Source organism: Nycticebus coucang, chromosome 5 (assembly GCF_027406575.1).
Source record: "Nycticebus coucang isolate mNycCou1 chromosome 5, mNycCou1.pri, whole genome shotgun sequence".
Lineage (NCBI taxonomy): Eukaryota > Metazoa > Chordata > Mammalia > Primates > Lorisidae > Nycticebus > Nycticebus coucang.
This window is the reverse complement of record NC_069784.1, coordinates 81,634,283-81,651,772: the sequence shown is the minus strand read 5'-3', so window position 1 is coordinate 81,651,772 and position 17,490 is coordinate 81,634,283. Positions and strand designations below refer to the sequence as shown.

At 37.8% G+C, this 17,490-nt stretch overlaps 1 protein-coding gene across 6 annotated transcripts in view; it reads left to right on the top strand.

Annotated features, from left to right (window-relative positions):
- HACE1 (HECT domain and ankyrin repeat containing E3 ubiquitin protein ligase 1) overlaps positions 1–17,490 on the top strand; it is a 129,587-nt gene that overhangs the window by 27,074 nt on the left and 85,023 nt on the right. For 4 of the 6 annotated variants that reach the window (XR_008380169.1, XM_053591532.1, XM_053591531.1 and 1 more), the window contains exons 5-6: positions 5,186–5,261; positions 12,966–13,097. Coding sequence is in view for 5 of the 6 variants with exons in the window: in XM_053591532.1 (XP_053447507.1) it covers positions 5,186–5,261; positions 12,966–13,097 (208 nt within the window). In the remaining variant the exon portion in view is untranslated. Of the gene's footprint in view, positions 1–5,185; positions 5,262–12,965; positions 13,098–17,490 lie in introns of those variants that run through there. The other 2 variants (XM_053591533.1, XM_053591534.1) reach the window with 2 other exon arrangements.

Below are 17,490 nucleotides of genomic sequence, written 5' to 3'. Positions count from 1 at the left end.
AGCCAACTCCTTGTTTCATTAATTTTCTGAATGATTCTTTTGTTTTCAATTTCATTGATCTCTGATTTGATTTTGGATATTTCTTTTCTTCTACTGAGTTTAGGCTTAGATTGTTCTTCTTTTTCCAATTCCATAAGATCTCTTGTGAGATTGTTGATGTGCTCTCTTTCTGTTTTTTGAATGTAGGCATCTAAAGCGATGAATTTTCCTCTCAAAACTGCTTTTGCAGTATCCTACAGGTTTTGGTAGCTTGTGTCTTCATTGTTGTTATGCTCAAGGAAGTTAATGATTTCCTGTTTTATTTCTTCCTTCAGCCATCTGTTATTCAACAGAAGATTGTTTAGTTTCCATGCCTTTGGGTGGGGTCGAACATTTTTGTTAGAGTTGAGTTCCACCTTTAGTGCCTTATGGTCTGAGAAGATACAAGGTAAAATTTCAATTCTTTTGATTCTGTTGATATTTGTTTTGTGTCCCAGGATATGATCAATTTTGGAGAATGTTCCATGGGGTGATGAGAAGAATGTATATTCTTTATCTTTCGGATGGAGTGTTCTATATGCGTCTATCAAGCACAGTTGTTCTAGGGTCTCATTTAAGTCTCTTATATCCTTGTTTAATTTCTGTTTAGAGGATCTGTCCAGCTCTGTAATAGGAGTGTTAAGGTCCCCTGTTATTATGGTATTATCAGATGTCATATTGCTCAGACTGAGTAAGGTCTGTTTCAAGAACCTGGGAGCATTTAAATTGGGTGTATAGATATTTAGAATTGAAATGTCTTCTTGTTGTATTTTTCCCTTGACCAATATAAAGTGACCATCTTTGTCTTTTTTGACTTTAGTTGCTTTAAATCCACATGTATCTGAAAATAAGATTGCAACTCCTCTTTTCTTCTGAATTCCATTTGCCTGAAAAATTGTCTTCCAACCCTTGGCTCGGAGCTTGAATTTGTCTTTTGAAGCCAGGTGTGTTTCTTGCAGACAGCAATTGGATGGCTTGTGTTTTTTAATCCAGTCAACCAATCTATGTCTCTTCAGTGGGGAATTCAAGCCATTAACATTTATTGAGATAATTGACAAGTGTGGTAGTATTCTATTCGTCTTATTTTGTGAGAGTCTATTGCTTAGTTTTATCTTTTGCATCAGTGTGGAAGTTTGGTTCTGTCCTTTAATTTCTGAGTTCTTACTTTGCTGCTGATCCATTGTGGTGGTCAGTGTGCAGAACAGGTTGAAGTATTTCCTGTAGAGCTGGTCTTGTGGCGAATTTCCTCAATGTTTGTATATCCATAAATGATTTGATTTCTCCGTCAATTTTGAAGCTTAGCTTAGCAGGGTACAGAATTCTGGGCTGGAAATTGTTCTGTTTAATTAGATTAAAGGTAGATGACCATTGTCTTCTTGCTTGGAAAGTTTCATTAGAGATGTCTGCGGTCACTCTGATGGATTTGCCCCTGTAGGTCAACTGGCGCTTACTCCTGGCAGCTTGCAGAATCTTTTCTTTTGTCTTGACTTTGGACAGGTTCATCACAATGTGTCTTGGCGAAGCTCGGTTAGAGTTGAGGCGATCTGGGGTCCGATAGCCCTCTGAAAGCAGTGTGTCAGAATCTTTGGTGATATTTGGGAAATTTTCTTTTATAATATTCTCTAGTATGGCTTCCATTCCTCTGGGGCATTCTTCTTCCCCTTCTGGAATTCCTATAACTCGTATGTTGGAACGCTTCATAAAGTCCCATAATTCTGACAGTGAACGTTCTGCTTTCTTTCTCTTCTTTTCTGCCTCTTTTACTATCTGAGTTATCTCAAAAACTTTGTCTTCTACCTCTGAAATTCTTTCTTCTGCATGGTCTAACCTGTTGCTGATACTTTCCATTGCATCTTTAAGTTACCTGATTGACTGTTTCATTCTGGCAGCTTGCAGAATCTTTTCTTTTGTCTTGACTTTGGACAGGTTCATCACAGCTCTGCTATATCCTTTTTATATTCTTCATGTCGTTCATCTCTGATTTGATTCTGTTTTTGGATTTCCTTTTGGTTATTTTCCACTTTATTAGCAGTTTCCTTCAGTGTTTCCATCATTTCTTTCATTGTTTTCAACATGTGTATTCTAAATTCCCTTTCTGTCATTCCTAACATTTCTGTATAGGTGGAATCCTCTGCAGTAGCTACCTCATGGTCCCTTGGCGGGGTTGTTCTGGACTGGTTCTTCATGTTGCCTGGAGTTTTTTGCTGATTCTTCCTCATGGGTGATGTCTTTTATCTGTTTCCTTGCCCTAATTTTCCTTTCACTTCCTCTTGCTCTTTAAGTTCTTGTGCCTGTGGACTACGGGTTACAGGACCAGAGGGGTGAGAAGGTTTAAGAGCAAAAAAGGGATGAAAGAAAGGAGGACCGAGTGATAAGGAAAAAAAAAGAAAAATAGAGAAAGGAGAGGGGGTGGGTAAAAGGAATATTGACAAAAAGAAGAGAGGCACAGAAAGAGGGAGACAGAGCAATATAGGTGTACAGTAGGGTACTTTGATAGAACCTTAAAAAAAAAAAAAAACACCTTCTGGGGGTGCCCAGTTGGGTGGTTTCCTTGAGGTCAGCAGCTCTTTGCTAACCTGATCAGACACAGTAGCCCACCTCCACCAAGTAGAGAGGAAAGACAAAAATGCTATAAATCAAACCAAAAAAAGCAAACAGAAAACCTTACGGGATAAAATTGGCTGGAAAAACCAAATAATAGCGGTAGAAACACTAACAAAAATGAAGTTCTAATTATTGAAATAGGCAGCAATGGGAAATTATAATTAAACTAGAAAAGTTGAGAAAGAAAAAGGATCTGTATGGAAAAGGTTGAACTTAAAAAACAAAACAACAGTCCACAACATCAAAATAAACAAAAAAAACCAACCAAACCAAAAAAAAAAAACAAAAAAACCACAACCAAAAACAAAGCAGTATGTATATGTTATTGAATATTGTCTGGGCAACACGTGGTCTTCTGGGGTATGAGATGTTAATCACAGTTCTGATACGACTGGAGGCTGCTAGTTTCTCAAACCCCAGCAGGTAGACACCCTAAATCTCTCTTCAGCCCACTTAAAAGGCACTTTGAAGTTGTTCACTTACTGAGCAGAAGCTTTCTCAGGGAAGTGCTTGTCGCTGGAATCACTGCTGAAGTGGCTATCCACTTACCCTGTGTGTCAAAACAGGTCTCCCTCTGCCCCCGAGGGTTAGGGCTGCTAGGCGGCTCAGACCCCGCCCTTAGGCTACTTGGTCGCTGGGTTACCAGCTCCCACCCAATTCCAGCTCTGTGACCCTGAGGACGGAGCTTGCCGGGGCAGATCGCTCACAATGTCTGCCTGTGACCCAGAGCCAAACACTATTAGCTCCGTCTGGCTCAGCGGCTCAGACTGGGGCCCTAGACAAAGGCCAAAGTTCTCCGCACTCCCACTCAGGCTCTCCCCAAGGCAGTTCAGCTGAGTGCCAAGTCCAAAGACACCGAAACAGTTCACAGGTAAGGCCTTTCTGGTTTGCAGTCTCGCTGCTACTGAACTTACAGTTGCGGGCGGGTTTAGACCGATTGAACACACGCGACCACTTGCCGGTTTTCCACTGTTTTAGTCCTCGTCTTGGGGTCCAGAAGTCTCTCGCTGACTCCTTTTATCCTCTGAGGTGTGATGATAGGCAGATCCCACCAGCCAGAGATGCCTATATCCCCAGACTGACGGTGCCCAGATGCAAGGAAGCTGTTACTCGGCTGCCATCTTGCTCCGCCTCCCCTATAATACTTATTTTTAAATGACATTTAACTTAATTTCAGGTACAAAAATCAAAACAAGAAAAGTAATTTGTGAGTTCTTTTTTTAAAAAGGTTTAGTAAGTCAGTAAGAATTTTATTTATTGCCTTGTAAGCTTGAACACTTAATAGTTCATAAACTTAGTTGGTAAAAGATGTGATGTAATTCATGGTATGAAGACATTTATGATCTAGTGGAGCAAATAGTTGTACAGTAGAATCTATAAGTTGGCTACCCAAGGGTCTCACACATGGAAGTGGTGAACATAAGGAACTAGGCCTCAGAACATGTGGTGCATGTCTGGTCTATGAAAATTAGGTCAACAATTAAGGAGGTAGTCATTATAAGGAGATGGTCAACTCCTTACAACTCCAACAACTGTGGAGATTTTGTATATATATGTATACTGGATATATTATGTAATATGTGTGTTGTACATAATGTATGTGTGCATATATGTATATTATTGTTTACTCCACTGGATCATAAATGCCTTAAGGCCATGGATTCTATTACATTTTCTTAATTGGTTTAGTTCTGAGCATAGTCAAGCATATGTTTTTATTACACCTGATCGTCATAGGAGTGATAGCAATAGAAAGTGAATCCTCAGAGGAATATGTGGTTCCATGGAGTTCGCGGGAATCTACCTCTACGAGCTTCATTAATGAAGGGGAACTTACGATGAGTATTGAATATTAACTAGGAATGGATCATGCTAAGAGGAAACTTTGTGAGCAAAAGGAAGTGAATAGACAATTAAAAGATGGGCAAAGGATGCTTGAATACACATTTCTCCAAAGAAGATATGCAGATGGCTAATATGCACTTGAAGAGATCCTCAACATCACTGCTAAGGGAAATACATGCAAATAAAAACTATAGTGAGATACCAGTTCATACCCATTAGGATATCTGCTGTCAACCCCCCACCCCCGCCAAATAACAGGTATTGTTGAGGATGTAGAGATATGGATGCCTTTGTGCACTGTTGGTGGGAATGTAATGTGATAAAGGTGCTATGGAAAACAATATGATGGTTTACCAAAAACTTAAAAATCAAATTGCTGTATGATCTAGCAGTTTCACTATGGAGTATGTATCCAAAAGAATTGAAAGTAAGGTCTTGATGAAATATTTGTACAGTCTTGTTTAAAGCAGAATTATTCACAATAACTAAAATGTGGAAGCAACCTAAATGTCTATCAATAAATGAGTGGATAAGCAAAATATGGTATGTATAATATTATTGAACCTTAAAAAGGAAGGAGACTCTGATTAGATACAGATCGATCCTACAGATGTAGACATATTATCAGCTAATGCTGATTGTAGTTAATATGTCAGTTATTTGTCACTTATATTTTTTTTAGTACCAGTTTTCTATGATTGTCTCTTTTTCTTTTCAGGCAGAAGAAATGCATGAGTAAATTATTAGAATACAGTGCCGATGTTAATATTTGTAATAATGAAGGCCTTACAGCAGTAAGTGCTATCAATTTTATCTGAGATTTAAAAAATACGTTTTAGAAAATAATATTGAATGTTATGGTGATGCAAAGTGTGGTACAAGTATTTCTAGAAGTTACTTGCTACTAATTAAAAAGGTGCAGAACGATTTGAAATAGAGTTTTCAGCTGTATTCAATAAGAGAACTTACGTGGTTTACCATGTTTTTTGCTTCTCCTTTTAAAATTTATGACTTTCATTTATTCTGAAGTCTTACTCCCCTAACTTTTTCAGTGACTTTCAAAGGACTTCTTAGGAGCATCTCTGCCAAGGTTTATGAGTTCACGATAAGGAGAGCTGTTTTTCATTATGCTGTTTTAACACTTTTAATACATATGGTAGGAAAATAGGATGGCTAGGTAGAAGGGAAGAAAAAAAGTAACACGGAAAGAACATTCCCTATATTCTCTGCACTCAGATTATTACTGTTAACATTTTGACCTGTAAACTTTCAAACTTACTATATTTTGTATAGCTAATATTTTTATCTGTTTTGTCGTATCACATTCATTGTACATGGATAATATAGGGGTTGGGCACAGCAGCTCACATCTATAATCTTAGTACTTTGGGAGGCCTAGGTGGGTGGATGCCTGAGCTCAGGAGTTCAAGACCAGCCTCAGCAAGAGCGAGACTCTGTCTCTAAAACTAGCTGCATGTGGTAGCAGGTGCCTGTAGTCCCAGCTATTCTGGAGGCTGAGGCAAGAGGATTGCTTGAAATTGAGATTGCTGTGAGCTATGATGCTATGGCACTCTACTGAGGGTGACAAAGTGAGAGTCTGTCTCAAAAAAAAAAAAAAGATACTATAGGAAAGTGGTATGGGATATTGCTCAAGAAATTTTTGAAATTCCCAGATTTTAACCAAATTGTCTTTGTTTATGGAGCATTATTCATTTTAGAAGTAGAGATAGGCTGGGCATGGTGGCTCATGCCTGTAATTCTAGTACTCTGGGATGCAAAGGTGCGTGGATTGCCCAAGCTCAGGAGTTTGAGACCAGCTTGAGCAAAAGTGAGACTCTGTCTCTACTAAATATAGAAAAACTAGCCAGGTGTTGAGGCAGGCACCTGTAGTCCCACCTACTCAAGGGGCTGAGGCAAAAGAAGATTGCTTGAGCCTAAGAGTTTGAGGTTGTTGGGAACTATGATGCTGTGGCACTCTACCCAGGACATAGAGTGAGACTCTGTCTCAAAAAAAAAAAAAAAAGGAAGTAGAGGTAAAATAGAATTATGTAACTATTGAACAGTTGTTCTCAAGTTAGGGCAGATGATGTTAAGTTTTATTTATTAAAATTGTACTCTGCCCTTCCTAATATTCTGAAATAAAAAACAAAATAAAATTGTACCTTTCTTTCGTAATACTTAACAGATTTTGAAGGTTTTAATTTGTAAATAAAGACTAACATTGAGGCAGCGCCCGTAGCTCAGTGGGTAGGGCGCTGGCCACATAAACCAAGGCTGCTAAACAACAATGACAATTGCAACCAAAAAATAGCCACATGTTGTGGTGGGCACCTATGGGCCCAGCTGCTTGAGAGGCTGAGATAAGAGAATTGCTTAAGCCCAAGAGTCAAGGGTAATATAGTGAGACTTTGTCTAAAAAAAAAAAATTGAAAAAGAAAAGAAAAGACTAATATTAAATATTTACTTATGCCAGTTTTCAAGGCCTATATGATTAAAAGGTTTGGAATGAGGTCATAGAAAAACAATTTCCGGGCAGTGCCTGTGCCTCAGTGGGTAGGGCGCCAGCCCCATATATTGAGGGTGGCAGGTTCAAACCTGGCCCCGGGCAAACTGCAACAAAAAAATAGCTGGATGTTGTGGCGGGTGCCTGTAGTCCCAGCTACTTGGGAGGCTGAGGCAAGAGAATTGCCTAAGCCCAGGAGATAGAGATTGCTGTGAGCTGTGTGACGCCACCGCACTCTACCGAGGGTGAGAAAGTAAGACTGTCTCTACAAAAAAAAAAAAAAAAGGAGAAACAACTTCCCTAAAATTTTGACTGGCTTGTTAAAGAGTAAGCTCACTTGTGATTATTATATGGAATTTGTAATTCCTATAAAAATTCAGATTTTGTTATACATTACTAATATAATACTGTACACTCTTTAAGGAGAGATTGCCTTTAAAAAAAAATTGAGATAATTGCAGATCCACATGCAATTGTAAGAAATAATATGGGAAGATTACCTGCACATTTTACCCTGTGTTCCTCAATGGTAGCATTTTGCAAAAGTATAGTATAATACCACAATCAGGATATTGATGTTGGTATTAATATGATTTATCTTACTGTGATTTTCTAGTTTTACTTCATGCGTATGTATGTGTATGTATATTAAGTTCTATATAGTTTTATTACTGTGTAGGTTAATATATTCCCCATCATAATCAGTATTCTGCACATTTCCAATATCACATCTGGTTTTGATCCTTCATAACCATATTTTTCAATTTCTCCTTCGCACCATATGCCTAATCCTTGGCAACCACTATATCTGTTTTCTTTGTCTAAAATATTGTTGTTTAATAATATTATTTAGGTGGAATTATGTTGCATAGAACCTCTGAGGACTGGCTGTTTTTATGCATTGCATTCCCTGGGGGTTTATCGCAGGGGTCCTCAAACTACGGCCTGCAGGCCACATGAGGCGGTGATTGTATTTGTTCTCGTTTTGTTTTTTTACTTGAAAATAAGATATGTGCAGTGTGCATAGGAATTTTTTCAAGTTTTTTCTTTAAACTATAGTCCGGCCCTCCAACGGTCTGAGAGACAGTGAACTGGCTCCCTGTTTAAAAAGTTTGAGGACCCCTGATAGAGTGTTGCATTTGTCAATAGTTTGTTTCTTTATCATGTGAGTGGTATTCCAGGGAGATGAAAAGTTCAGTATTTGTTGAACCTTTCATCTGTTAAAGGATATCTAGATCATTTCTGAATTTGGGCTATTAAGAATAAAGCTGCTGTATAAGCATTAGTGTACAAGTTTTTGTGTGAACTTAAGTTTTAATTTCTTTGGGATTAATGTCTAGGAATGCACTTGCAGGGTTGTGTGATAATGTCATGTTTAGTTTTAAATTACACTGCCTAACTGTTGTCTAGAGTAGTTTTACCGTTTTATATTTTCACCAGTGATGTATCAGTGATCCAGTTTTTGTTTCCTTGTCAGCATTTGGTGTTACCATTGTGTTTTATTTTAGCTATTATGATGGGTATGTAGTGATGTCTCATTATGGCTTTAATTAGCATTTGCCTAATTGCCAGTGATGTTGAATATGTTTTTGGGGGCTTATTTGCCAACTCTGAATTTTCTTATGTGAAGTGAAATGTTAATTCGTGTCTTTATTTTCCAATTGGATTCTTTTTAAGTTGTTGAGTTGTGAGAATTTTTATGTATTTAAAATAATAGTGCTTTGTTGGATATGTGATTTGCAGAGATTTTCTCCCAATCTTTAGTATGTTTTTTTGAACAGGTCTTTCAATGAGCAAAAATTTTCAACTTTAATGGAGTCAGATTTATCACTTTTCCTTCTGTGGATGATGCTTTTGGTATCAAGTTTAAGAATTCTTTGCCGAGGGCCAGGCGTGGTGGCTCATGCCTGTAATCCAAGCACTCTGGGAGGCTGAGGAGGGTGGATTGCTTGAGCTCAGGAGTTTGAGCCCAGCCTGAGCAAGAGTGAGACCCCATCTCTATAAAAAAGAAAAAAGTCAGCTGAGTATGGTGACAGGTGCCTGTAGTCCCAGCTACTTGGGAGGCTGAAGCAAGATGAAATCCCTTGAGCCGAAGAGTTTGAGGTTGCTATGAGCTATGGGTCCACATAGCACTCTACTGGGGTGACAGAGTGAGACTTTGTCTCAAAAAAAGAGACCTAGCTCCCGATTGTGAAGATTTTCTGAAAGTTTTTTGTACATTTAAGTTTATGATCTCTTTTGAGTTAATGTTTATATAAGATATGAGGTTTAAGTCAAAGTTTATTTTGTTGCCTGCGAATGTTCAGTTATTCTAGCACTGTTTACTGAAAAAAGGCCATCCTTCCTGCATAAATTTGGTTTTGTGTCACTCTCAAAAATCAGTTAGACATACTTGCATGGGCCTTCTTCTGGGCTTTCTGTTTGTTCCACTGATGTATGTGTCTTGTCCCTCTGCCAGTACCACCACACTGTCTTCAGTACTGTAGGTGTAAATTAGATAAAGTAATTCTTCCCATTTATTTTTCTTGGTCAAGATTGTGTTAGCTTTTCTGATTCCTTTGGCTTCCACATAAATTTTAGAGTAAACTTGTCTTTTTGCAAAAAAATCTTGCTGAGATTCTGATTGGAATTGCATTAGAGTAAATAATTTTGGAGAGAGCTGACATCTTGACTGTATTTCCAGTCCACTTACTTATGTCTTTGATTTCTTTTATTAGCATTTCATCAGGATTTTGTGCATATGTTAGTTAGCATTTAACTATTTAATTTTCTTTGGAGCAAGAAATGGTATTACAAAATACCATTTGTAAATGGTATTGTTTTAAATTTGAGTTCTTGCACATTTGGCATTTAGTATAGAAATGGAATCACTTTTTGTGTGTTGATCTTGTATCCTGTGGTCTTGCTGAATACACTTAATAGTTTTAGGAATTTTTTTGTAAATCCCTGGGACTTTCTACATAGACAATCATGTCCTCTGCAAATAAAGATAATTTTATTTTTTCTTTTCTAGCCTTTATGTCTTTTATGTCTGATTCTTCCCTATTGCAGGTTTTTTCGTATTATTTTTAAAGTTTACTAAGTCTTTAATAGTAATTCATTACCAGACCCTCCCCCAGCTTTGTAAATCTTCTTAATATGTATTTATTACCTTTCATGTTCTTTTTTTTTTTTTGAGACAGAGTCTCAAGCTGTCGTGCCCTGGGTACAGTGCCGTGGCGTCACAGCTCACAGCAACCTCAGACTCTTGGGCTTAAGTGATTCTCTTGCCTCAGCCTCCCAAGTAGCTGGGACTACAGGCACCCGCTACAACGCCCAGCTATTTTTTTTGTTGCAGTTGTCGTTGTTTTAGCAGGCCCAGGCCAGGCTTGAACCCACCAGCCCCAGTGTATATAGCTGGCGCCCTACTCATTGAGCTACGGGTACCTCCACTTTTCATGTTTTTGATTATTTCTTGAATAAATCTCTTAGTGGAGACATCTGTTCTGCCTGTGCTGATTGCCAGGTCTTCTCTTCATCATCATCCTAGAGATTCCTTTTGCCTTTCTCTTGCTTTGGGTTCTCTGGTATATGGGTCCCATGTCTCTCTTTCCTGATAACTGTTCTGTTCTTTCTGTAAATCAACATTATGTTCTAAATCTTCTTTTGCATTTGCATGTCTTTATTTCTGTTACTTTAGAGCACATCTCTGGCAGTTTTGAGAAACTATACATGGAAGGTAAATTTGTTGCCACCTTGCATGTCTGAGTATGACTTGAATCTTTAAATCTTTCTCATAATGTAATTGACAGTTTAGATGACAGTGTAATTCTAGGCTGGACATCATTTTTCCTTGGAGTTTTTTTTTTGAGACAAAGTCTCAAGCTCTCGCCCTGGGTAGAGTGCCATGGCTTCACAGCTCACAGCAACCTCAAACTCCTGTGCTCAAGTGATGCTCTTGCCTCAGCCTCCCAAGTAGCTGGGACTACAGGCCCCATCACAAGGCCTGGCAATTCTTTTCTTTTTTGTTGCAGTTGTCCTTATTGTTTTACCTGGCCTGGGCTGAGTTTGAACCCGCCAGCCTTGGTGCATGTGGCTGGTGCCCTACTCACTGAGCTACGGGTGCCGCCCTCCTTGGAGTTTTGAAAGCATTACTATGTTGTCTTCTAGTTTTCAGTTTTGATTCTATATACCTAATTCTTAGTATGAAACCTGTTTTTATTTTGTCTCTAGAAACTTACAGAATCTTCTTTGTCATTAGTAATCTAAAATTTTATGAATATGTGTCTTAGTTTGGATTTATTTTCATCATTTGGCCGCATAATATTGAGGCCTTATCAACCTGGAAACTCGTGTAATGGGAACTCTTGAGAAATTTTTATAGGTTATTACTTTGATGATTTCCACTCTGTTTTTTCTTTCTTTTTTTTTTTTTTTTTGCTAACTCCTCTTATTTGAATATCAGACCTCATAGACTAGCCCTTTAATTTCCCTTTTCTCTTGTTTCTTCATTTTTCTGTTCTTCCTGGAGATCAACATTATGTTCTAAATCTTCTTTTGCATTTGCCTGTCTTCATCACGTTATTAATTGTTAAGAGGTTTTTTTTTTTTTTTTGCATTATCCTTTTCAAAAAAATAGTATTCTGTTCTCCTTTCAAGGATGTAATTAGTATGTTCTTTCTCTGAGAGATTAAATACATTTTTTTCCTTGAATATTCATAGTTCTTTTTTCCCCTACTTTTTTCTTTTTGTTTTATGTTTTGTCTTGTTTTTTGTTTTTGAGACAGAATGTCACTCTGTTGCCCATGGTAGAGTGCTACGGCATCACAGCTTACAGCAGCCTCAAACTCTTGGGCTCAGGGAATCCTCTTGCTTTGGCTTTCTGAGTAGCTGAGATTACAGGTGCCTGCCACCTGTATGTAGTTTTTCCTGTTTTTAGTAGAGTTGGAGTCTCCCTCTTACTCAGGCTGGTCTGGAACTCCTGAGCTCAAGCGATCCACAGGCCTTAGCCTTCACCTCCCAGAGCCCTGGTTTATATTTTATCTTTCAGATTAGATACATTTGTTAAATGTTTGGTGGAACATGAAAAAGCTGTTTGAAAGCTGTAAGCATGAGTGAGGGCTTCAGTGTAGGGTCATTTACTTGGGCTTTTGATTTAAGATTGATATTAGGTTGAATTTCTGCCTGACTATAATTTCCTATTCTGTTTACATTAAGGTAACCCCCCCCACCCCCCCACCCCCGCAACATTTAACATTATTGATAACAATGTAATTTAGCCAAGAGCAGTAACCCACACCTTTAGCCCCACCTAGTGAAGAGGCTGAGCTGAAGCGATAGAATTGCTTGAGCCCACAAGCTTGAGTCTAGCCTGGACAACATAGTGAGATCTTGCCTCTTAAAAAAATTAAAATACTATTAAAAAATTATTATTATTATTTTCCTTTTTGAGACAGGTCTCAAGCTGTTGTCCTGGGTAGAGTGCTGTGGTGTCATAGCTCACAGTAACCGCAAACTCTTGGGCTTAAGCTGGGACTCCAGGTGCCCACAATGCCCAGCTATTTTTTTTTTTTTTTTGGTTGTTGCAGTTGTCGTTGTTGTTTTAGCTGGCCTGGGCCGGGTTCGAACCCACCAGCCTTGGTGTGTGTGGCTGGCGCCTACCCACTCAGTTATCGGTGCTGCCCTTAAAAAATTATTTTTAAGTAGGAAAATATATATATATTTTAAATCATAGCTGTGTACATTAATGCGATCATGGGGCACCATACACTGGTTTATAGACCGTTTGACACATTTTCATCACACTGGTTAACATAGCCTTCCTGGCATTTTCTTAGTTATTATGTTAAGACATTTATATTCTATATTTACTAAGTTTCACATGTACCCTTGTAATATTTCATGGACGTGATTCATTTGCAAATTATGCTCAGTTGAGAAATAATAGCATTATTTATCTGCTGTTTTTATATGAAATACTCTTGTACAAATGCTCAGTAACTAAATGGCTTTACAGATACACTGGCTGGCTGTGAATGGGCGGACAGAACTCCTTCATGACCTTGTGCAGCATGTCAGTGATGTGGATGTTGAGGACGCAATGGGGCAGACAGCGCTGCATGTGGCCTGCCAGAATGGTCACAAGACGGTAAATTCAGCCATGAGGACTTTAAGTTGCAGGTGTATTTGAAAGTTTTGAATTTATGTAAAGTTTTTCACTGTGCATATTTGGGAATGTGATACATTACGGCATCTTATTTTATGTGTCATATAGACGTATACTTGTGGGTCGAAGGAATAGAAAATATTGCTTTTAAATTAATTCAGAATATTTATAATTTTGATTTTCATTTTATTTTCACTTCGTAGATTTTAATAGCTAAATATAGTAAACTTTAAAATTTAATGTATTTAAATGTAATTTAATACATATAATTTTAATAATTATAATGTTTACTCTCAGTTTTACCATATTTCCATATTTTATTTTTCCATTAAGCCTAAATTATTGGGATTAGATAGTGAGGAAAGTGAGGACTGACACTGCTTAAATAGTTCAAGTCAGATTATCATATTTTTCTACTTTCTTGGTATATAATGTAAGTACTAGAGTGGCAGTTATTTTCTTTCTTTCTTTAGATTTTTAAAATCACATGTTTATTGTATGGGAATGCTTCATGTTATTCCTTTGTCTAAACACTTGGCTTTTGAAATTGCTGATAGTTTTCTTTATCATTAAGAGATTGAGAGCGCGTAAGTTTTTTATGTTTTTTGAGACAGAGTCTTACTCTGTCACGCTGCGTAGAGAGTGTTGTGGCATTATCATAGTTCATAGTAACCTCAAACACTTGGGCTTGAGCAATTCTCTTGCCTCAGTCTCCTGAGTAGCTGGGATTATAGGCGTATGCTACTATGCCCAGCTAGTTTTTTTATTTTAAGAAGAGATGGGGGTCTCACTCTTGTTCAGGCTGGTCTCAAATTCCCGAACTTATGCAGTCCACCTGCCCCAGCTTTACAGAGTTCTAGGATTATAGGCTTGAGCCACTGTACCCAGCTGAGAGCTTAAGCTTTTAGATTGAATTTCTGTTTTGCTATAATTTCCTATCCTTTTTACAATTAGTCTTTTTCCTATACTAAACATCATTCATAATAGAATGTAATTTAGTCAGGTGCAGTGGGTGAGCACCTGTCGTCCCAGGTATCAAGAGGCTGAGGTAGGAGGCCTCCTTGAGCCCAGGAGTTTGGGCTGTAATGTGCTATGCTGATTAGTATCTGTGCTAATTTCAGCATTAATATGATCACCTCCTGGGAGTGAAGGACCACCCTGTTGCCTAAGGAGTGGTTGGCTCAGGTTGGAAATAGAGCAGGTGAAAAATCCTGTCCTGATAGTGAGATAGAGCCTGTGAATAGTCTGTACACTCCAGCATAGGTGACATAGCAAGACTATGTCTCTTAAAAAAAAAAAAGGGCTTGGCGCTCATAGCACAGTGGGTATGGTGCCAGCCATATGCACTGAAGCTGGTGGGTTCAAACCAGGCCTGGGCCAGCTGAACAACAATGAAACTTCAACAACAACAACAACAACAACAAAATAGCTGGGAGTTGTGGTGGGCGCCTATAGTTCCAGCTACTCAGGAGGCTGAGGCAAGAGAATCGCTTATGCCCAAGAGTTTGAGGTTGCTGTGAGCTGTGAGGCCCTGGCACTCTACTGAGGGCAACATAATGAGACTCTGTCTCAAAAAAAAAAAAAAGAATGTAATTTATTTTCTTGCTAACCATAATAACAGCAAAACCACTGAAAACAAATCACTACCAACAACCACAAAGAGAAAAAGTTAGTTTGTTTATTTATATTTTTGGTATAAACTCTCTTTTGTTGGGAGAATTCCTAGTGGAACTTGGATTTTTATCTCTTCAAACAATTTCCTTCTAACTTGGGTTCAGGATGTATAATCTTGGATATTTACATGCTTTATGTATCATTATCATTCACTGAACATTATTAGACTTCTTCAAGGTAGTGAAGCAAAGGTCGACATTGTCTTATGTTTAACATTGGTTGAAAAAATGAAAGGATATAGGATTCCTTTACATTCTCCTGGAATTTCTTTACAAATCAAATGTTCATTTGTATTTTTTATCTTTTATCATCTGAAAACTAACTCAGTGTTTTCAAGTATTCCTTCTCAATAGTTCTTATTTTCTCAGAGTCAACTTTATTAAATTTGAAAAGTATTCTGTATGAAACAAGTGATCTGAAATGTCCTAATCCTGAATGAGCCAGTTTTTTCAGCCACTATTACATATTAGAGAGAGTCTGTGTTAAAATAGGCATCTTTCTGTCCTGCTTGCTGTTAGTGCTCAGAGGACAGAAAGATGCTTATTTTAACATAAACACTCTGTGCTGTAATAGATGAGCTCATTGTTGTTTACTAGAACTTGGAAACCATACCTGTTCCTCAGGAACTTGTGTAGGAAAAATACTAGGATTCAGATTAGAAATGAGCTATAAAAGGTAATTTTAGCTGTCTTGAACCAGAAAAGAAGCAAGAAAAACTAAGAAAACCTTGGTTTAAAACATGTGCATTACAAGCTGCATTAAAAATTTGGAATTGGCTTCTGAAGTTATTGAAGATTAAATTGGATAGCTATAATATACTCCATATGGTTTACAACCTAAAGCAGGTGTGGTGAAGTAATGGAGAATTCCTCATAGTAAATGCCTTTGAACCATTGTATTGTTTGATTTATAGGGAGCCTGACTTCACTACAGTGATGAGTTTCACAGGGTGAGATTTTGCAGTTACTATAGGAGAGGAAGGGTACAAAAAGTTATGTTGACTTGTGTTGATTGTATTGGTCAGTGAGATTCATTGTCATAGTTGGTCAGTTACAGTTATATACACTGATAATGCACCAACAAAGGAAAGCTTAGTACTGTTTTCGTTACCATTGTATATATTTTGATACTTTTCAATCAGGGCAAAAAGGAATCTTAAAACATTTAGTCTATCTCTTTGCCTCCATACTGAATTATACTTGTAAAAATCTGTGTTGATAGATGTGTTGACATTTTTATGTTTTAGAATTACTCTTACATTTCTGGGACAGTTTCAGATCTCAGTGGATGAGTATATCCTTTTATCTTGAGTTGGTTATGATTTACTGGGCTATGAAATATGATGTTATTATAGATAGAATAGAGATTTCTGATTTTTAACCCCTTTATATCTTTTTGAACACTGAAATTAAAGTGGTTTGTCAAATATCCTAGTGTCTTATTTTAAGGACAAGTCAAAAGAGTCTTTTTATTGTGTCAGCATAGCCAGTTCTTGTACACATTGAATAAAAAGTCTTCAGAACTTTGGTCTGTGTAGACATACATATCAGCACATGTAGGTTTTAAGATTTTTATTTTTAAATTTAAAAGCTTTCATATTGATTGTATATTTTATAAGACAGAATGTAAAACTTTAAGGAAACTCTGTTAAAGAATATTTTAAAAAACATAGCTCTTTTCAACGAAGTTGGGATGGTAAAGAAATCCTGAAAATTGCCATTTTAGAGTAAATCTCAGGATTGCATGAAAAGATTTTGAGTAAGTGGCCAAGAGTCCTAAAGCTCTGTAGAATTTATACAAGAATACTATATTCTTGGCTTGGCACCTGTAGCTTAGCGGCTAGGGTACCAGCCACATATACCAGAGCTGACAGGTTCTGCCAAACAACAATGACAGCCCAGGCCTGCCAAACAACAATGACAACTACAACCAAAAAATAGCAGGGCATCGTGGAGGGCACCTGTAGTCCCAGCTACTTGGCAGGCTGAGGCAAGAGAATCGCTTACGCCCAAGAGTTGGAGGTTGCTGTGAGCTGTGAGGCCATGGCACTCCACCTAGGGCGAAATAATGAGACTCTGTCTCTGGAAAAAAAAAAAAAAAGAATACTATATTCTTGCTTTGATGACAAGAAATGCTTTTTCACATTTACATTACTTTTTTAAAAGATAGAATATTTGGGAGAAAGATTATTATTGATTTTTTTTTACAGTTTTTGGCCAGGGCCGAGTTTGAACTTGCCACCTCCAGTATATGGGGCCAGCGCCCTACTCCTTGAGCCACAGGCGCCACCCAGGAGAAAGATTAATTTTTATCATAACTACAAAATTGAGTAATCTTTACCATAATTTCATATAGATGCAGCTGTTTATTAGAGGTAAACATGATAAAGGTCTTTTCATCCTCTTGTAAGGATGTGGTTTGAGCAGTTGACTAGTGCATTCTAGCTTGTTTTTTTTCCTTGCATCACAGTAGCACTATGATTTTAAACTACTTTTATTCCTATTTAATAGTGATCAGGTGAAGGGGCTCGGCACCTGTAGGACAGTGGTTATGGCGTCAGCCACATGCACCAAGGCTGGCGGGTTTGAACCCGGCCTGGCCATCTAAACAACAATAACATCTGCCACAATAACAAAAAAAGTAGCTAGGCCTTGTGGTGGGCACCTGTAGTTCCAGCTACTTGGGAGGCTGAGGCAAGAGA